We start from the raw sequence: 23,807 nt of genomic DNA, 5'->3' as shown, positions 1-23,807 counted from the left end.
CGAATATTTATTAAAACTTTAATTTAATATTTATTTCCAGACAATTAATATAGTTACTTGCCGTAAGTCACTAAATATTTAGAATTTGAAAGAAAGGAACACAAGAAAACCATTTTATGTAGGCGACAATTTTTCCTAAATTAAAAAACAGAAACAATTCATCGGAATTCAAAATATTATTCTTTTTTCTATTCAAAATTTGAGTCATCTGATATTGGTTATATTTTTGCAAAAAATTTCACACATCCCAAGTGTGCTTTTACAACATCTTTAGCTAGAATTGTTCAACAGATTTTAAAAATTAAAATCACAATTATTATACTGGTTCCAGAGATTCTATTTCATTTTAGAAACATTTTGTATACACTCATTAGTTAAAAAAGAACAAAATTTGAAAAGGTGCTAAAAAGGATTTACAATTTAATATTATTAAAAACAAAAAAAAAAATTGTATTTGCTAAATGATAACACAAATTTTTATATTATAGGGTATCTATTAAATATTGTCTAGGGGTAATATAAATTTTTAACCTCTAAACCTTCTATCTATATTTTCTTTGTTTAACAACTAGATTAAATACCTACATTCATTTATTTTCTTTTTATTTTTATTTTCTTTAATATTTGCTTACTTTTATTTTGTATTATTTTTACAAGTGATTCTTACTTTAAGCCTAACTTTCTTTTACATACAAGTATATTAAAATTATAAACTATGAAACACGTACACAACATACATACGAGTAACATTATAATGCATACATACATACATACATACACAAATATAAATAATGTTTTTCTATAATAGTAAATGCTCGTTTTTTTTTCGCTGGTGTCATAAAATTTATATCTTATCTTATTCAATTATCTTTGTAGTGTTTTGAATTTACTAAGCGAACAAAAAAAAAAAAAAAAATTTTTATTTTTTTTAATACAAAAAAAAATTTTTGTTACTTTTGACCAATATTTAACTTTAAAAAAAATTAAAAATAAAAAAAAAAAACAATAAAAATTGCCTCTTATCTATTAACAACTCGCGCGAATTTTCTCTCCACTTACAAGACCACCTTTATTATTATACAAATTACAATGTATTCAAATATCTACATGTATACCTATATAGTAACTTTATTTTATTAGCTTACAAGAAGTAAGGCGATTGCTTTATAAAACTTTAAATGGAAATTTATATGTGAGTTATTCAATTATTAAGTATAATACTTTAAAAATATATTCGCCTCATTAAAAAGGTTAAATGCACCATTAAAAGGCTTAATAAACTGCTCCTGTATAAATGGCAACTTAATAATAGGTGGATAATAATATATTGCACAATATTGACTACCATTTTATACTATCGTCCTTTTTATATAATATATACAAGAAAAGTAAAACGAAAAGAAAAAGTAAAGAGAAAATTTCCCTTATTAAATTCATTTAATGCAACTCATTGGGGAAAAAAAGTGAGAGAAAAAACAAAGTGCAAAAATGGAGGCTTTTAAAGAAGTGCAAAATAAAAGTCTTTAATTTCTCCTTGTGAGTTTACAAAGTATACGTTTAGAGAACAGTTGAACATTTGTACTCGCAAATAAGAAATTAGGTAAAATTTTATATTGAAATTAATAAAAATTAAATTATTTTTGAATTTGTAAGTAAACAAACAATTGTTTATTTTTACATCATAAAATTTCATATCTATATACATATACGTGCTAGATAGTTAATAAGTTTATGACATGTATAAAATGCAGCAGATATGATAAAAATCTTGTATATGAAAAGTTCATATTAAAAGTACAAATAAGTTGGAAGCAACTTGTAGAATTGGAAGCAAATCGTAGAGTTTGGTTGAAAAATCTATATAAGCAACTGAAAATGAAACTACAAAATTTTGTAAGGAAAATATTTATGTATACATGCAACCAAACTGAAATTTAACCAAATAAAGTTCAAGCATTTATTGTATTTCGAAAAACTTAAATATGCTGAAGTGAACTTAAAGAACTTTTCAATTTGGTGTATAAAAATGAACTGATAAATGAATTAAAATAATGCTATAAATATAGGTTTCATTATTTTGAATGCATTAAGGTCCCGCAAATTTATTAAACCCATACATGCCTAGCTACTAAAATCCAATATAATTTGTAATGGAGTTTATGTTACAATTATAATTGTATTGTTAACTGAATAAATTTGGAAAAATTTCGATGGAAGAGGTCAGTTCCTACATTTGACAATCTTAAAACACTAAAGGTTATATTGTGTTATCCAACACAATATTATAGAAAGATTATGTCAAAAGATGTTCTTCAAGTCAGAAATTGGTGTTAAATTGGTGTTCTATAAAATTTCAAACTTCTGAATAAACTTTATTATAAATCAAATTCTAATTATCTCTCATTAAATTTTCGGTGAATTCAAAAGAACGAGTTTCCGAGCTACTTACTTGCATATAACACACTCATAAAAATCAATCATAATTAATTTATTCATAAATTTAAATATAATTTAGAAGTTTTATAATTAAAAAATATTTATCACCGCTATTTATAACAATATTATCACTTCCATGAAAATTAATAAGATATCAGTGAAAATTAATATATAATCACATTATATTCATAACAACACAAACTAGTATTTATTGAAAGATTAAAGCATATTATACTGTACAATTTATTGCAGATTTAAGAAATATTAAAATTTCTGTAAAGTAGAAAACCTTTCGAATATAATATGTGTAAGGTAAACGAGAAAAAAAAAGAGTTGACCGTGTGAACACTGTAATACCAGACCTGTAGAAATGTTTTTCAAAAATTATAAGGCATACATTATCAAGATTATTTTTCAAAAAATTTGTGAATTATAATTAACATTATTTTTTAGAATTGAGTCGTTTTATAAAAACTTATACAACAAAAAAGCAAAATTTTTAATGGAGTAATGGGCATATTACGTCGCTCTTTTATGCAGTTTGAATACTTGATGTGTTCTGAGGTAAAACCAAATTATTTCTTGAGTAATATGGCAACTGTTTAATCGAAAGTCAATTAATTAAATCAATCAACTATATTAAAACAAAATTTATAAAATTTGGTAAGCATTTATAAAATTTGGTAAGCAAAGCTCGATGCATTTTTAATTTATTGCTGAAACGGAAATACTTACATGTCAAATCGATTCGACAGTGATCAAATATACAAAGTGTCTGAAAAGTTCCCGTACTTTCGGAAATAGTTATTTTTCTCGCTATAATTCTGATTTTATTTTTCAATTTGGTTTCATTATTTGCACTCGTCGTGCAATTTTACCCCAAATAGTACCTATTATCTGTGTCTTTATTTTTTGTTAGCCTAGAAATTAATCGCGATAACAAGCGCATTACTATTATAGAATTACACAGGTCAGGTATGAAGACAGTCCAGATTGTTAGAACGGCTGATTACAAAAAAATGAATGTCAATGATAATACAAAACGTTATCAGGAGTTGGGGAGCACGTCGAAGTATCATTGTGGCCCTGTCACTACATAGTCGAATTATAATCGAACAGTGCGCGACCATTGTCAACAATTTTCCAAAGCGCCTCCATGCATACTGCAAATGGAACTAATTTTGAGCATTTGTTGTAAATTTTTTTATTGAATATTGTTATTACTACTCTAATACATGTCTCTGACCAGTTAACAATTTTTCTTTCTTAATCCATGTAGCAGTTCTAGGCTGTAGAAATATTTAAAAAAAAAAGTACGGAAACTTTTCAGACACGCTGTATATGCTCAAATTTTATATGTCAGACGTGTATATTTTAGTTTTACGATCGGACTCGTAATTTTGCAATACACTTTAAGCACCCGTTTCAAAAATCAAAAAAATCAGCATCATATTTGGCAGCACACTATATCCTACACATTGGCTCATTCCTATACCATAGTTCGTATTGCAATGTGGAGCATTGCAAAAGCCCAATCGACTTCAAATTATTTGAATTTTCCCTATAAAAAAGATCTGTCTTTCAGGTTATACCTACAATTTTAAGTGACTTTTTTCTTCAAATTAAAACAAATTGTATTATAAAAATTATAAACCATGACATCAAAAACTTAAAGTCAAATTCAAATAACACTTATACAATTATTTTATTAAAGTTACGTAACTCGATAAAGATTTATAAAAAAAAAGAGTTTGTATCATTTCATTATCTTGCTACTGAGCCATAAATTAAGAGCTCATAAATTTGATAATATTTTTTTTTTTTTATTATTGATTTATGATTTATTTAATTTATAATAAATTTTTTTTTTTTTTTTAACATTATGCCTTAGCATTTCAATTTATTCTGTTCTTAGTTGTTAATAAATAATTATCAATTATTGTGTTGAATCAAATTTATTATATTTATATACTATATGACAGAAATCTAAATATTTAGACGACTGTTTGATAAATCATTGGCAACAAAATTAGATCGACCGACCTTAGAAAATAAAATGTAAAATAAAATTGTTGCTTTTAAAAAATTCATTTGAATTCAAAGTTCATAAAATAAAAAAAAATTATCAATAATTTTATTTTAACCTTATCATTTCTTTTATTGCCATTTTTTTTATACATTTAGCTTTAACTATTCTAAATAAGTGCCATATAGACTAATATACTTGTGAAGAAGCTCTACTATTGTAAATTTTGGTTTGGAAAAAAAACCATTTTTTTTGTTTTTTATTGTGCAGTAAAAATTTTATTGCAACGCATTTATAAGTTGATAGTATTATGCAAGTATACACAGAAGTTTCTTTGATTAGGAACTATTATAACAATTTCTGTAAGTCTAATTCGAATAGTAAGAATAATCATAATCAATTGTTTGCTTAGCAAATTTATAATTTCAAAATGTTTAACTTTCTTTTTTTGTATTTCAAATCTCTCTGATTTAAGACGGATTCAAGGAATAAATTTGTAAATTGAGCGATGTTCAATTTAGAATTTCTTTGAACAATTGATTTAAAACTTCAAATTTGATCTTTGATTCCGGTCTTAATATTTGTAAGCGGGTTACATATAATTACTAAGTTTATTTACAGTAAAAAAACACTTGTATTTCGTTAGGATATTAAAAATTTCTCAAATTGCATCTATTTTCTATATAGCCCCCAATATAATTTTGAACTTCAACATTTCCAAACGACTTTAAATATAATTTTAAATTTGCTTTAATTTTTTTTTTTTATTAAAATTCATATTTTCATTTTTTCTTCGATTTTGTCATTTCTGTTTTATGGGAAAAATGATTCTGCCTTTTCATGCAATATCAGCTGAGACACTATAAAATTTTACCCGAAAAAAAATTTTAATGTTCAAAAACATATTCCATTTTGTTTTTGGAATTCAAACTACCTACCCCTTAAAAAAATATGCGTCTATTATTAAAATAATCAAGAGACCAGAGAATTTTTATATAAATTTTCGCATTGTCGCTTCTTTTTAGATACGAAAAATCAACGAAAAATAAAATTTTAATATTATTTATGTATAAAAAGAAAAAAAAAGAGAATGATAAACAAAACACAAAATAAAAAAACAAAAAATTTCCGCTTAAGTGAAAGGTTCGAAATGGGTATTAATATTTTTACATAATAGAAAGAAAAACATATGAGACCTTTTACACTTGTTGCCTACGGTTTTTCTATATACGGTTTTTCTCCCTTCTCTTAAATTGATTGATTAGCTCGAATTGTATAAAATTATTACAAAACCTATTAATTTTTTTTTTTTTTTGTTTTTTCCTCATTCTTAATTTTCACAATTTTTGCAAAAAACTGTTTCAAAAAAAAAAATTTCATGCAATCAGAATTAAAATTATTGATACAAAATCGGAGATGCATTCATTTTTGTAATACAGAGAGCATCATCATAATAGCCTTAATTTAGTGCTTCTAAGAAAATAACAAAATAATTAGATTTGGTTCTTTGCCAACATAAGTGTAAAATATTTGTACTACTTCTATGGTTCAAATGAATTTACAAGTGAGTTTTGAGTGACTTATACGATTAATAACTATAAAATGATTTTACAAATTTCAACTGTTCAAAACAATTAAGAATTCAAAGGGTTGGTATAAGTATGAATAACGATGTACAGAGTTCGCCTTGGCATTATCGAGAGTATCTTACACTGTCTGAAAAATTATGTAAGTGTTCTTAGCGAACCGACAAATTTTATGCTTCCTACATAAAAAATATAATCAAAAATTTGAAACTTCTAAAAAATTCCTTGCGTTTTTTTTTTTTGGCTAAAAAGGATGTTCTTTTGGCTATTTTTTGTTTTGAAGTTTTTTTTATTCAAATAATTTTATACTCCGAAACGGAATTATTTTTGAGAATTGTGCACAAAAATTCAAATCTAAATTTAATATTTTTAATTTTCCACATTAAGGGCTATGTAAAATTAAGAGATTACGGAAATAAAATTTTTAAAATAAAATTTTTTAATATCAAAACAAATTCTATTCATAAAAACTATAGTCGATAAATTATACAGAAACTCATACACACACTTAAAATACTTTTACTTTAGTCTTTCATGATGCAATAATTAACAAATGTAATGTATAAATTTTCAATTTCAATTTCAATTCATTCAGATTTTTAAGAAAATTCTCTTAGATTACCCTTAGAGCTATCAGTGTTTTAAAATATTTACAAGAAATATCGAAATTTTTTAAACCGGCAATGATCCTGTAGCACCAACGGAATCTGTATCGATTCTGAAGTATGTAATAAAACGGATTCATATTAATTGTAAAATCCTTACATCATTAACGAGTTGTCAACGTACGCGGAAGTGACATTGAATAACTGTTTTATAACAATTAATGTCATGCAAGTCATGAGTCTTTTTATAGAATATCGGATATAAACAGATTTAAAAATAAAAAAATTTACAATATTTTAACATTACTCGTAAGAACCTAGCTTTTTATTGCAATTGCAAAAAATTCAATTAGCTAATCATAACTACTCGTATATTTCACATTACAAATATAATGAAAATCTAAAAATTCTAAGATATCAGCAATTTCATTTTTATTAATTATTTTATCCTATATATATGCATTTTTCTTTTTCTCAGAGAATTTTATTTACATCTACTATATTATATATTAAGAGAAAATTGCCTGTTTATATAATTACAAAATTACATAATAATTTACAAGTACGTGTACAATTCATTATGTTTGTATTATATATGAATTTACTCAATATTTTAATAAATAAAAGAGAACCAGTCCTATATAGATAATCTTAATAGTCCTTATAAACAAATTAATTTAAGAACATAATGTTCGGCTATATTTATACCTGTTGTGAATTGGAAGATTTTCATAAGTGTAAATAATATTATTTTTAGTGAAATGTAACAAAACTCCTACTTATATATATAGTATATTATGTAACCAATAATAAGAATTTTTTTCTTTCTATATTAATCTACTAATGTTGTTATATATATTAGAGTATATGTATGTGCAATACTAATCCTTAATGTTACCGCATGATATTATGTACATTAATATGTTATTATACTTATATATATACACATACATAAAGATTATATTGTATATAATGTAATTCTTATATATATATATATATGAAAATTAATGAAATTCAGATCAGAGACTGAAAAACTCTGTTGGAATATTTTTCATTTCTTCTCCAATTTCTTATAACATGTCCTTGTTCTTCTCAACATCTTGTTGTATCTATATTATATTTTATTCTAATTCAAAAGAACTCTGAATCCTGTTTTTCTTTTGGAAATATCTTTTTTTTTGTTTCTCTTCTTCCTTAATTTATTTTGTCCCTTTTGATATTTAAGACTTTAAATATTATACATACATAGGATGTATGTATGTTTCTATTTTTCAATTTTGCAGAAAAGGACTTTTGAATAAATATACAGAAAAAAAAAATTGTACACACATTTATGTATAATATTATAAAAGTCACTTGATCTGTCCAGTTGTCTGGAATATCAAAAAAAAATTTTCTTTCATTTCAGTTTTTATTTTTTTGTTTTTCTTGAATAAATATATAAAATAATTTAAATCCAAAAGAAAAAGTTTTTAAATTATAAAGTATAAAAAAAGAAATATGAAAATAAAAATTAAAAAAAAATTATAAGGAATTCCTAAAAGGATGGATGAAATGCAAATCTATGCATAAATTTCATTAAAAATATCCTTTATATTATTTTACCCTTAAAATTATGATTTGAAAGGGAAATTTCGTTTAGGTTCTCAAACCTACGCAATCAAAAGAAAAAAAAAAGAACTTCAATTATTTTTTTGGAATCCATGGCATATGTATACAAATCAACATTACATTATATACATGTACATGCATAGTGCAAGTACCATATACCTTAGGTATACTCTGAACAATCATTTTCTTTCGAATTTCTCGTGAATTCGAAATATTTGATGAAATAATAGAGAACATGGTTTTCTAAAAATTCTTCAGCATTTGATTATATAGAAAATATCTAAACCTTACATTCTGTCTTCAAATCTTAAACTCATCAGCTGAGAAGAAATGAATAAGGATTTTATTATTCAACTACGAGTATATCTTTGTTTTTCCAATTATGAAATCCAAGTGATAAATGTGAAATCTACTCGTTTTAACTTATAGAGAGGATGACAAGTTTAATTGATTTTTTTAAACTTTTCAAAAGAAAGAATGAAAAGTCTTATAGATAAAATGAAAATCTAATTGAAAAAATTACAGCTTTTATTCGGAACATGAAATATTTCGTTTAAGAGGGCGTGGTTAATTTAAAGTCTAAACTGTTTTTCGCCGTGAGGCGATTTATGCGTAAATATATTATAATCATTCGTAAATCTATAATTAGATGTGATATTAAATAATTTCTCCTTGTCTACTATTTCTATCCCAGTCATTCTTTGCTCTTCCCTTTGACGATTAAGTTTAAAGAGAAAAATTACCACACACACGGTGCAATATTTTTAATGTTTAACAAGAAATTATGTAAACTTTCCAGCGAATGTGATTTTTAATTTATTAATTTGATTAGCATTCGAATTGAAAACTCCGGTCGAATTACAAAATTGTAAATTTATTTGAAACTGCGATACGCTCTTTGCTAACACTTATAAACGAATTTGTCTATCCTATTACCTACTTTTGATCATTAACTCTTTTCCCACATAGTACTCGTTGTAACTGTATGAATTAAAAATTTTTACAAAAGCATAATAAAAAAAACTTACTTTTTAATTTTTCCAATGGTTCATGTAAAACAGTTGTTGCACTATGCGATGAAACAGCATGATGATGTAAATGATGACTTCCTAAATCATGTGCACCATGATGTAACTGACTTAAAGGACCAGTATTCGGACTAGAACCAACTGGCATTAAACTACTAATTGATGGTGAACCATTTTCTCCACCACCACCAGTTGAATCATGTAAACTATGATGATTATGTAAATGATTTGTCAGAGTATTATTATTGCCACCAGTACTACTGCCTGTACCAGGTCCATTTGTATTACCACTATTATTACCAGCATTATTATTTCCATTTGGTGTTGTATTACCATTTTCATTAGAACTATTATTGTTATTATTTTGTGGATTATTACCAGAAACTTGATTTCCAGGTGACGAACTATTACCACCACCACCAACTAGATCTTGTAGACATAAACCAGAATCCGTCATATTTTCAATTAGACCACCTCTTTCCATACTAAGATATGGTGGAAATATAGCGGAAAAATTTTGTTGATGCTGGTGAATTACCTGATGTACTCCTGCTTGTTGTGGATAGTGGTGGTGGTCACGACTAGAGAATTTCGTCGTAACCACTTCCTTGAAATGTTGCAACAATGTAGTCGTCGTTTTGAAGCCGTTATTATAACTTTTTGATGAAAATAAATTTGTATTTGCTGTAGTGAATTATGCAATTCTTCACTGTAATGAAAAAATTAAAAGGAAATTTAAATTCAAATTATTGTTTATTTATAATTTTAATATTTTAAATGATACAGAATTAATTAAACTTATAGTTGAATAAATTAACACTAAAAAAATTTGTAAAATTTTCAATTACTATCAACTTTTCTTCTCAGTAAGAAATCATGTGCAATTTACAAGCATTTAATTGTGTTCAATCTTAATTGCATCGTTATTCATTCAAATAGTCAGACTCCTATATGAGCAACTCGATTGGTTTTACACATTTTTCATATTTTTTGTTTTGTAATATACACGCTTATAAGCAAAAGACGGTTAAAAATAGAAACTTTTTATAAAGGAAAATGAATTTGCCACATTTACCTCTTTTTCATTTTTATTGAGGTCTTACTTATAAGTAAGAAAAAAACTCTTGTAGTACAAAAATTGTTTTAATTTCATCTAAAACTCAATTATCAATTCTTTAGAACAAAATTTTCTGCTTCTAATTGAACTCGTTTATTTATAAGTTCTGTAAACAGTTCCGCAAATTATAAACGCGATAACGTAGATAAAACAGAAATGTAGATTTATAAAGGAGAATTTCTCATTCATTTGCAACCAAATCATACTCACCCAGAGCTCATAGTCTTAGGCTCATAGCTTTATATGCTACATTACAACACTAAATACAATTTCCGAATTTTATATTTAATTAAATTTTGTTTCCAAAAATTCGAATATAAAATTAAAAATGTAATTTCGAAAAAATTAATTTTCAAAATTGAAACATTTTTTCTTCTATACAATACAAATATTATCTGTGATTTCTGAACTCTTTTTATTAAATTGAATCTCTGGTCTTTTGTTTTCTGTTTGATTTTGTAGTAACTAAGATGTTTTCTTTCTCGACTGTTTTTTAATTGTTCATTCATTGAAAACAATTTAAAACAAATTTTATTTGGACCGTAACTTTATAACCAATTCCTAAAAAAAGAGTTTTAAGGGGTTTTTAAACTTTTGCATCTCATGAAAGAATAAAGGTTTTATCGAAAAATTAGTGTTATTCCAAAATACATACCCTTATTCTCAAGTTCTAGCAATATTTTAAAGATTTTGAACTTTGCAATTACTATTGCGGCGGTGTGGATTTAAATACAACCATTATTCAAAAGAAACAAGCCATACAAGAGATTCACATCTTCTTGACTACAAGAGATAACACAAGAGAGATACAAGATATTCTAAATGTAAGCAAATGACGTATTGTTATTAAATTAATTTATAAAATATTTACTATGTTATTAAAGTATTCACTCTATGAACATAAACCTTAAAATAAAGGTTTGCCTCCGATTGGAAACAAATTTCAAATTTTTAATTTACAAAAGCTGCTTCCTTTATTTTCTAAAAATATCGAAAAAGCGAAAAATGCTTTTTTTGTATTTTTCCCCCAGTTTTCACAAAGAAATTAAATATTTGCAACACTAATATTTTTTCTTAACCTTAAGCTATTCACGAATCACATTAAGAGACGGCATGAAATACAATGAAGATCTATTCAATTTTTATATCGTATATTATATCTTATGTACTCATTCTTTCACATTCCTTCATTTTATCATTATAATTTTGGAAATATATTAAATTTTATTCTATTATGAAAAAAACCAGTAAACAATATTAAATAAAGAAATTATTACCGACCGTATTGTGTAAACAATAGGTAGGTTATGTGATGGCAACAAATTTTGCATATCGAGTTTTCGGTGGGAACGTACTTCTCCATAGTAGGGAAGTGTAAATAAACTATTTTTAGCAACCTGTCGGTCTGTCGGTCTGTCGGTCTGTCGGTCTGTCGGTCTGTGTGTGCACGCGTGTATCTCAAGTTCGGCTGAACCGATTTTGATGAAATTTTATATGTAAGTTTGTTTCCACCATGGCACGGATCGATCAACTTTTGGTATATATCAGGCCTCGGGAACTGCACTTTTTAGCGGGCCTGTTTTACATTTTTGAACATTTTGAACAAAATATTCAACCGATTTACTTAAAATTTCATATATAAGCTTTGCTCGATCATACGCAAAAATTCCTAACTTTTGGAAGAAATCAGGCATCAGCAACTAGGTGTTTACTACGGGCTAAATATACATTTTTGTGTATATAAAGACAAATAATCAACCGATTTCATTGAAATTTAATATATGAATTCCTCATATTAAAGCAATGAACATATAAATTTTTTGGAAAGATCAGGGCTCGAGAACTGATTTGCGGGCCGATTTTACATTTTTCACCATATTCCCAGAGCAAATTGATGGAATTTCTTGAAATTTGATATTTGAGTTCTGGTTGTTACCGAAACTAACTGGCGAGTATTCGGGAATTCGGGTAGTAAGCGAAACTCTACTAAGAGCCAAATTTACATTTTTCTAAGTATGTTAACTATAAGCTTACTAATGTCCTAAAAATTGGAAAGAAGTATTTAACAGACATTTTTATAATATTCTGTAACACTTTCATTTAACTAGACAATACACAATGCGGTCGGTTATGTGCTGACCACATCAGATTTTTTTTTATTAATTTTATTCAACTTAAAAATTGCATTGCATAAACATAGGCTCACGAAATAACATCACCAATAAAATAATAATTTTAAGTTGAATTCATTGCATTTTCAACCACGTTAGTTTTTATTTATTTTAAATTTTCTTTAATATTATGCTCTAAAATTTAAACACCATGAGAGTGTACGAGTTATGACAGACCGGAAGACCGACATCTTTCTAAAAGTATTTTATTTACGCATCTCTGTCATGGAGAAATGTGTTCCGAATATTCGACTAATTTCATGCATATAGTAAAGGAGGTGATGATCACATCACCTCCTTTACTATATGCAGTGCGGTCGGTAATGATAATTTTATAAATTCCATTTTGAGTAGCATAGTTTCTTCCCAGCCGGAATCACCAGTCCCAGTGACATTTTCACTTAATTTTTGGAACAAATTTGTGATTTAACAAATTAATATTTTTGCACCATTTAGATTCGCTTTTCAATTTCAGAATTTTGTTCAAAATGTTGTTCATTAAAAGAAATCATAGAAATATAATCAAAAGCAATCACAAATGGAATACTGCTGAAGTACATTTATGTAAACGCAATATTAAAATAATTATTATATACATAAATTTATTTTTGTGTATAGTCAGTCAGCTCTTATCATTTTCCGAACATCAATTTTTACAAAAAAAAAAAAAACAAATATAGAAGAAGAGAAATCTAATCATCATTTACTCAAGTAAAAAAAAAATTATTATTTTAATCAAAAACGTAACTACAAAAAGGAAACATAAAATTACGAGTTTAACTGCTCTATTAAGCGTTAAATATTCATTTATCCCTTTTTCCTTGAGTTTGTTTTGTATTTTGTATTTTCTTTTTGAAACATAACGTGTGGCAAAATTTGATAAAATAGAACCGATAAAATAACGATAAAGCAACACAAAAAAAATTCCAAATATACCATGTAGTACTCGTAATAGAGATGTAGGCGTGTATTAATTTATAAAAATGTCAAAATTGTCAGTAGCAATAAAAATTTGAGTGACATACAACAAAATATTTCAATTATTAAAGATAAAAGAAAACTGAAGAAATACAATATTAAACAATAATTTTCCTTCAACAATGGCAAAACATTATAGAAATAATATGTCAAAATTAATAAAACAAGAAATCTGAACCAAAAATTATTTTTGTGTTTTTATTTAGTGAATTTTATAAAGATTAAATTTTCGAAACAATATTTTAAAGACGAGTGGAATATGCAAATGGAAATGTGTTAGAATTTTATTCTAACACATTCGTGTCATATAGATTTACTTATATTTAGATGTTGAAGATAAGGACAAAGTTAAATAGAATTTACTACTAGCTTTAAAGGTCTCAGTAGCTGAAAATTTTATTTAATTATTTATTTAAAAAAAAATTTATTTCTATTTTCTATTTTCTTGAATTTTCAATTTGAAAAATTAATTTGAATGAATGTATACAATTTGCCGCCATTTGTATTTTTGATCCTATAGAATGATTTACGACTATTGACACCTGTCAATTATTAAATATGGAAAAGTATACTACTGAATACGTCTTTATTTTTAAAAGTTATTCCTAATAAACAAAATAAAAAAATCAATTATTTAAAAAAAAAAAATCTTTTGTAGTTGAACATATTTCTAAATTGCTGGAAATTGGAAAATAGAGATTCATTTTTGTCGATACAATTATTTTTGAAACATTACCTTACATCCAAAATGCAGTATTAATGTGCAGTATCACAATGTAGCTTTGATCCATATTATGTAGAACAAAAAATTTATACAATGTTCAAAGATCTAAATTAAAAGACAAAAACGGGTTTAAAATATGCAGTAAGAAAGCAAACAGTGCAGTGAAAAAATCGAGACCACAGTAAAGGCGTTTTTAAAGTTTTGCTATATAGTGTTAATACTGCAATTAGAATGCAATAAAACTTTTTTCAGTGAATTTTGGATGTCACTGATTATTCGCGCATTTTTATTAATCTAAACTCAACAATATAATTTGTTAACATATCCTTGAATTTCTGGGTAATGGTATACTTTAAATAATATTATACAATTAAATATATTTCATGAATCACATAAAAATTAGCATGCTTATAGAACGCACCTATTTTTTGTACATATACATTTTATGATATTTCCTATGTATATAGTAAAAATAATTTACGCAATGTTCTTAGAAGTTTTCAAATTTTGTTGCATATTATCTGATTTATGCTTGATGTTGTTAAATATTTAATAATATATTTGATAATAATTGTTATACTGTTAAATTTTAAACTCGAATTATACAAAAAAATATACAAGTGCAAACATTGAGGTGTTTGACGTGAGATGTTTTTTATGTTACCAGAAAGTCTATAGCATCTCATATGATGTAGATTTAAAATTCAAATTTCGACATAAAATTGTAAATTTTAATATAAAAATATTCAAGATCAAAATGACAAAGTGAAACTTTAGCAAAAATTCCTGTAACAAAGAATTATAACCCATGTAGCGAGAATTTTGTTCTAATTGTTGAGAGCATTTTGGCCGACTAATACTCAAAGAGGACGAAGGAATATTAATATCAATACTTTTAGCAGCAGCAGAATAATAATTTTCAAAAAAAAAAAGTATTATACTTCAACAACCTGTTAACAGTAGAAACTAATTGTTAGACTTCTTTCATTTGACATTTAATTAACAATGTTTTAAAAGCAAAAATACACAAAAGGTATATTGTCTTCCGTATGACACGTTCTAATTAAGTGTAAATCTTAATTATTTGCCTACTTAATTATTCAACCGATTTAAACAAAAATTGGCACATTTTTCATCTTGAAAACAACACCCCAAAGTAACTACTATATCTTCAGATATAAGAAATTTCGTAATTCACCTGTTTCTTGTGCAACTTCATAATTTTGCAAAACACTTTGTCTAACTTGTTTTAACATAAAAACAGCGATGTTTAGTTGAAAACTGGATTTATTTCAACAGCTTTTTTAATGTGGTTTTCAGTAATAATCAGCAACATCTTAGAAACTTTTTTAACGCTACGAGTATATATACTTTACATTTGGCGAATTTCACAAATTTTATAATAACTGAAATTTATTGCAATCACACTTATTTGTTTTCTGTGGATATCACTGACTTGATACGAATTGTTCTGCAATAAGTACTTTGAAGTGATAAACTTAAATGGACGCGGTATGCGGTATGCTATATCGTCAAAAACATTTTATACAAACGTAGTAACAAAAATACAATGTTTCGTGGTACAGTAACAATGTGAAAATTTTAATTGCCACACAGCACAAACCACATATCGCATCCATTTAATTTTGCAGTCCTATAGCCGTCGGTGTTCGCGAATAATTTTATAAAATAAAAAAGTTGTTAATTTTCCAACATAACATTTAACATTTAAATGTTTTGTATGAATAACTATTATTAAATTTTATTATTTAATGCCACTTTATATCAATTGAAACACAAATTGTCTTTGATTATAACAAGAGTTAAAAAATCGACCAAATTTAATGATTAGAAAACCAGTCGTTAATGATCTAAGCAATCTTAATCATTAATTTTTTATCCCATACTCTATTAACTATATATTGTCGGTATATACTGTAAATAGCCCATATTGCCAGTATTTAAAATTAATATACTTGTACATACTAAAAAACAACGGCACTAAAAAAACAAAAGTGGGAGAATACAGCTGTCGCAGCAATTATAGCCGTGAAAAAACTAAAATCATATTCTTTTTTTATTTTGCATATTGGAGTATAGAAGTGTTGGAAACTGACCAATTATTTTATTGCAAAATTGTGATTAACTGTTCAGATTCCTGGAATTTGTATTCACCAGATCCGTAAAAAGAAAAGAGATCCACAGAATGTTCTCCTACCTTTGCCAAAGCCGAACAAAATATACCTCCAAAAATATAAATTAATAAAATCACACAAATACTACCACATCAAAGCGATATCAAAAGTATAAAAGTATTTTTAAAATTTCTATGCTCTTATAATTTTTGAGAACCACTTAATTGTTTTGCAGATTATTGTGAAGAATAAATGACATTATTATAAATAAATTTAACAAAAAAAAAACATTTTCGAACACAAAATTTTATTTTCTTATTTTTTTTCACTTCAGATTCAATTTTATATAAAATTCTAATCTATTTAAAGTTCATAAGAAAGCCGCCTTCAAAAATAGTCACTCTCTTGATAAATCTAATCATTTAAAATCGAAATAAAAAAGTGTTATGAAAACCCACTTATTAACTAACTGAATCAAAGATTACAACAATCACCGGGTTAAAATTGAACAATAATTTCCCTTTTCAGCTGTTTTGGTCAATTACGAAAAATAAGCAAAAAAATAAAATGAATAGAATACCGGTTGCAGATGTTAAGGACACTATTAAAATTAATATGTTAAACTTTTCTATTTTTAAATTTAAACAATAGAAAAAAGAAAGAGCTCTTTATTTCTGGCACATAAATGGAGAATATTTACACTTTTAGCGGCCGATTTTATTAACGCAATATTTTATGCCAATGACGTTCTATAATAAATAAAAACAAATAAAATTTTGTCAATGTCTAGAGTAGCTATAGCTGAAAAACGGCTTGAGTAATTGCAAATGAGTAATCAAGCAGAAAATGTCTCTTACAAAAATAATAAGTATATTTAGAAACGAGAAAAAATAGAGTTGACCTTGTCAACTCTGTGTTATCCGTACGAATTTTATATCCTATGTGCGAATAAATATGCAATAACAAAAAATTTCAGCACTATGTGTTTTTCAAAATACTGTGTGTGCCAAACTACTATTGAAGTTGTATGGCAGCTACCAGAAAGAGCCAAGAAATTTGAACGAATTTTCTCAAGTACATCGGCCCTTCTAATATATTTGCTTGTGTGAAATTTCAATACCACAACTTTTATAGTTTCTGAGATATAACCAAACAAATTTTGAAGTTGTATGGCAGCTACCCGAACCGGTACGCCGATCATGTCCAATTTAAATAGGGTTCTGGCACTTATTACAATAAATCATTTGTGAAAATTTGGTGAACTTAGCTAAACTAGTTTTTGAGTTATCGTTGGGACGGACGGACGCACAGACAAAGCTAAATCAACTCAGAATTTGACGCTGATCAAAAACATACACTTGAGTCTATATCTAAGACCGTTATTTCTTAGCGATACAAACGGTAAGGCAAATTTAGTATACTCTTCTAACATAACAACAATGAATCCTTGATCGTAAATTTCACCACTTTTGTTTCTCATTGCAATTTTTCTAATTTTAGTTTCTATTACAAATGATTTTTTAATCGTAAATCAAATAAACGCACAGGAACTTAATAGGAAATTGTTCACATTGTATTTTAAATTAGTTTGCCTAAACAAAAAGTTACACAAGCATTTTGTTCAGGCTAGTTGTTCCTTATAGAAAAAGTTGACAGTACATATTTCCCATATTTATCATGGTTGATGATTTTATGTCTTTAAACGGAAAATAAGGACAGAATCTTTGCTATTTACACAAAATCTTTGTTACAGAAAAAGTGTTTCATTTACCAGAAGTAGCTTGAATAAAAAGAAGGCAAATTAGAATTAGTTATTGATTAGAAATTTGCTTGATTCAAAAGCGAAAAGCTAAAGACCGCTATCCTATACGTACAACTTATGTATAATTTTAGTTACTCTGATGAGAAAGTAAGTTTTTTGCGAATATTTATTTTAATAAGTGGTTGTCAATATTGAAATCATTTGAAACAAACCTTTTGCAGCATTCGATTTTGGCGACGTTATGTTGGCATTAATCTATTAATATTTTTCCAATAATATGGCTATAAATATAAGTTTTTTTAAATAGATTTCTTTTTCTCTATTATAGAGTCTTGCGCATACCTTAACACCGCAAAAACTCGAAAAATTATTTTTGTAGAATTGCAAAATTTAAAAAAAAAATTCTTAATGAAAAGAATAACCTTAAATTTATTGCTTCATTTTGCACCTGAGATTTAAATATTTAGTTTTGTAAATTGTAGATTATTGAACATAGAAATGGAGAAAAACATCTCGTCTCCGACTATCGTGGAGTCCTCCCATATCCCTTTTATACTATCGGGGGCCCAAGAATTCTTACCTTTAAATAATATTTCTTTAATTTAAAACTATTCCAATTAAAATTTTAATTAAATTACATAAGACTTACGAGTTTACACCTACACACAATTGAAATTAGTTTGCAACCATTAAATATAAGTATAATTAACATATATCAGAGGTTAGTTGGAGAAATAAGCTAATATATCCAAATTAATACGTTCTCTCAATTAGGCCTAATTGTGCAAATAAGCTAATATATGTAACTCTGAATTATTTTTCTTAAATATAGCTTCAAGACATTTATATTCTTTAATTCAATTAAAAAATCAGTGAAAAGTTTTAAACGCCTTTATAAACAATTATTTTTTTGTATATTTCTCCTAAAACGGCTTAAGAAAGGACGTGTTTTTGGAACTGTATGAATCAATATCTTTATTCGATTTGATATGAATCAATGTTTTTATATGATTACTAATTATTCTAAACGCTGCCTTATTATATATTAATTCACAAATATTAAAAAAACTCATATATTTTTCGTTATATAACAGAGCCTAAGGATACTCAATGTCATAATAACCGTAAATACTTTCTATATAGCTTTCTTATATATATACAACTACATACTTGTGTTTTATTTGAATATTTTTCGCACCGCCAGTATTTTCCCGTGTTGACCGGAACTGATTGGACATTAAATTAAAATTTAGAAAATCTTTCTCAAATTTTCAATAAATGCATACAAATGTGTTGTCTATAGAAAAATTTTAATTTAAAATAAACATTCAATTTCACAGAATGTTGGTATTTAACTCAAACTTACAATTTACTACCATATTAAATCATATAAGACAATTAGCAAACCCGTATGTTTTCGGATAAATATTTACTAATAAAAATATTTAAAACACGTCAAAAATAAATTAAAAAAATAGGTAAAAATTTATTTTAAAAATTCTTTTGTCTCAAGAAAAAAAAAATTACAAATGAAAAAACAAAAATTCTGAGAAATGAATTTTCTTAATAAAAGAAAAATGACAAAAAAATATTTTGGACGCAAAAATTTTCTTTGTTAAAAATATTTAAGTAGCTATATATATTCACGATTTTGATGCAAATACACTTTAAGACAAAGGTCGTATATTCTTATTACAAATTATAAAACAAGCCCATAGATTCATGAATATTAATTCCAATCTTAAAGAATGGGAGCGTGTAATCGTCATTAGTTTGAAAACTTGATAAAATCATAAAGCTCTTTTAATTATATAACTCTTTCGGAGTTTATCTTTCCAAAACAATCAGTTTAATCAAAGATATTGGTAATAAGAGCTGAATTAAATGCAATTAAAATTCGTGAACGATGGCAAAAATTTTTACGGCGGCACTCCATTATTCTTATAGCTCTCTATTATTTACACATAAATCTAATTGTATATATAGCATTTCATAAGAAATTTTCAGTAAAACTTGTTAGCTCATTCCTTTGCTTCCTATATATATTTTGTTTTTTTTTTCAATAAAATATTAAATCACAACTTCTATATTAAATATGTTAACGCAAAAGTGCTTTTAAGGAGGTAAAACAAAAATATATGTATTTTTGACTGTGTCTATTCATGGATGCATTTATTATAAATTCTCATACTGGCATTAGCCACATCAATTCAGAGTAAATTGAATATCTTCCTTTTTCCTTAGGACCGATTTCTAGCTGAACTAAAGATATCCAAGATTTATTATTCTACATTGCAGTAAAAACATGTACGTAAAGTTTTACTTTACTCGCATTTACTCACTCTGATATTGACAAATGTAATTTAAATGCATTAGCGTTAATTTATAACTCCTCAATCAAAATTCTGGCAAATGCCCTTTCTTTAACAACGTAAAACATTTACATTTGGAGATAGAAGCGACAATTACATAGACCTTTGATTTTCTCCTACACACATATACATATGTACGTTTGTGCATTAGCATTCTGCAGTATTAAATGTATGAATTTGACATTCGCTCTCCAAAAATATTCTTTTAAAATTATTAATAAATATGCTATAATTATACAGCGAATTATAATCTATGCTTATTATATATCATTTACTTGATTAACATTGCAAAAGACACTGTAACAACAGCGCGGGCAAATATAGCTTTTTAATTTTGTTTTTGCCGTCGCTGGATTTTTGACAGTTGAATGATATTCAACTCTATTTTACTTTCAACTTATACTGAGCGTGTTTGATAAAATTCTTGCAAAATGATTTTTCCCACGAAATTTTTACATTCTAAAATAAAATTTTTTCACATGTAATATACTGACAATAAGAAGAGGTTTTACGGAATTGGTTCCATTAATATAATAAAATCAAAGAAAGGATCCAAGAATAAATTACCACAAAATATTTTCGATTCATCATTGAAAACATTTCAATTTGTAATTAATTGGGTTAATTTAGATTTTTGTTAACATTTATTCATACTAATATTGCTAAATTTGATGATTCGATTGGCATTTCGTAAATTGATTTGATGACGGTTTCGTAACGGCGGTTAAAACCCGATATTTTTTTGACAGTTAAACATCATCTCTATTTTGTAGTTGTTTTTTTTTGCTTATTTTCAAAAAATAAGCAAATTTGCTGATTTTCAAAAAAAAAAACTTAGTTTTGGATTGTTGAAATTTTTCGACTGTTAGTCAAAATGCTTTTTTTTTAACACAAGATATACAGAAATAAATTAAATCTTTTCAAAACATTGGAGAAGCAAATGAATATTTACAATTTAACAATTATACCAAATTCAATTTGAGTTAATGAATTTTTTATTCGTGTTGTTCTTGATTATTATTAGTTTTATCAATTACAAAACGGCACAAACGGCAAATATGTAGTTAAATATAAAATGGCATACAGCCCTATCATGAATTCCACCTATAGATTTCTACAAATTACGAACTTAGCTACGACATAAACTATTGAAGAATCACAAACTACTTTCGTATTGATTAAGAAACACCAATGGCAGCACAATTTGTCGAACTATCAAAATTTGTATTTTATTTCAATTGTCAAAATGTTTACTTTTATTTTTTAAAATATTCTTTTGTATGAAAGTTTCTTTCGAAGACTTCTGACATGATTACTCCATTGCAAACATTTAGAGCAGAATTTTAAAAATTCGAAGTTGACAGTATGATATTCGTAATTTTCCGAATTTCAGAGCTATATGTACGAAATTCATAAAATGACTGATAATGTTTTGAGAATAAAAATTATACCGTCGCCCTTTATTATTAATTAGAATAAATATATATTATTATGCCAATAGTTCAATTAAAGATCAAATATCTTCTTTCTATAGTAAACAACAATGAAAATAGAAGAGCTGATAGCACGCAAATTATAGAATTATAGAAAACATTAAACGAAACAAATTTTTTGAAAACTTTCATTACGAAAATTTTAATATTAATAGCCGCATTAGTTTTTTTTGGTGATCGAAATTTTCTACTGTTACCTGAATTGGAGTAAATTCGAAATTTCAAACTATTTAAATACACGCGAATCATATTTTCTATTTAAGGCAGTTTTCAACTTTTCGGAAACATTTATTGTTATATTTAAAGTTGGCATGAAAAATTACAGTATATATATATACTTATTTTGAAAATATTTAAGAAAGAAAAAAGTCACTTACCTTTCAGCAAAATTTTACGATGTATTGATTAAAAAACTAAACAAATTATCCGTTTTCTTTATTGTATATGTACTTTATAACTAAATTTATTATTTTTTTTTTTCAATTTTTCTTAAAATTTTAGGCTATTATTTAAATAGCTTAATTTTTAAAATATATACTTAAGTATTATGTAAGATTGTAAAATATGCTTATTTAATTTTCACAATAATCATTTCACTTTCATTTCATATATGAAATTAATGGGAATAAAAGCAAATTTTTATTTGCACTTTTTAATAATTTCAATTATTTCAATTATTTTTTATAGATAAATCGCATAACTAGTTAGAAAAGAAAAAAAGAATAAAATAAAAAATTAAGTTATATTAGAAAATATTTACATAATTAACACATAATTATTATTATTAATTATTTATAATTGTAAATAATAAGAGAAAAAAGAATGAGTACAATTATTTAAAAAAAAAAAATATAAATTGTTATTATTTGAGTACACTAATTATGTACACTGTGTCACATCACGGCAAATAATTCACTTTATCACAATTCATGATGTAAAAATGTTTAAAGTAAATAAAATTTACAAATTTCAATATTAAAATTAATCCAAACATTTAATAATATTTTCTTTATTTATAATAAACCAAAAAATTTTATTACTGTTATTATTTTGTACAAAAAATTTCTTTTTTCCATGTTGAATTTGTCTTAAAACACACGTGGTTTTCAGAACAACAAAAAACAAAACTGTTATGTTTACATTTTTCATTTTATATTTTTTTTTTTGATATTTTTAACCAAAATAAAAAAGTTAAAATCACATAAATTAGTCACAATTATTTATAATCATAATATATATATATATATATATATATATATGCATATATGTATGTATACAAAAAATGTTTTGTATGTACGTTAGAAAAAAAAAAATTCAACATTAATTTAAAGGTCGACGGAATGAAAAATCCGAATGAAAAATTAAAATAACAAAGAGTAAAATGCAAAAAAGAAAAAAGAAAAATCCAAAAAAAACAAAAGCAACTTAACCAGATAAAAAATGATCTAACGGACTTAGCAACAGATCAAGTGGATCAAATGGAATTAACTCACATATATATATATGGATATATGTGTTTGCTCTAGATTTTTGGATACATATAAATTTTTATAATATTAAGTATATATCTATATATATGTATATATATACATATATATGTTATATTATATAATAATAATCTCTTTTGAAAATTTTATATTATTATATTAAAAAAAAAGAAATTGTGTCATATATATACAAACAAACATATATATATATACAATATATTTTAATATTTCATTTTTAATATTATATATATTCATTATTTTGAATATATTTTACAT

General features: G+C 25.5%; 1 protein-coding gene across 1 annotated transcript in view; it reads right to left on the bottom strand.

Moving 5' to 3' along the window:
- The window catches only part of LOC129609658 (pituitary homeobox homolog Ptx1), a 69,869-nt gene extending 47,253 nt beyond the window's left edge, over window positions 1–22,616 (bottom strand). Inside the window, exons 1-2 of the mRNA XM_055521714.1 lie at window positions 22,422–22,616; window positions 9,293–10,001 (exon numbers count right to left, since the gene is read on the bottom strand). Coding sequence (XP_055377689.1) covers window positions 9,293–9,776 — 484 coding nt within the window. The 5' untranslated portion in view covers window positions 9,777–10,001; window positions 22,422–22,616. The remainder of the gene's footprint in view (window positions 1–9,292; window positions 10,002–22,421) is intronic.
- Between the last annotated feature and the right edge of the window lie 1,191 nt (window positions 22,617–23,807).

This window comes from Condylostylus longicornis, unplaced genomic scaffold (assembly GCF_029603195.1).
Source record: "Condylostylus longicornis isolate FDR11 unplaced genomic scaffold, ASM2960319v2 ptg000040l, whole genome shotgun sequence".
Taxonomy (NCBI): Eukaryota; Metazoa; Arthropoda; class Insecta; order Diptera; family Dolichopodidae; genus Condylostylus; species Condylostylus longicornis.
The sequence above is the reverse complement of the archived record's forward strand: the minus strand, read 5'-3'. Positions and strand labels throughout refer to the sequence as shown.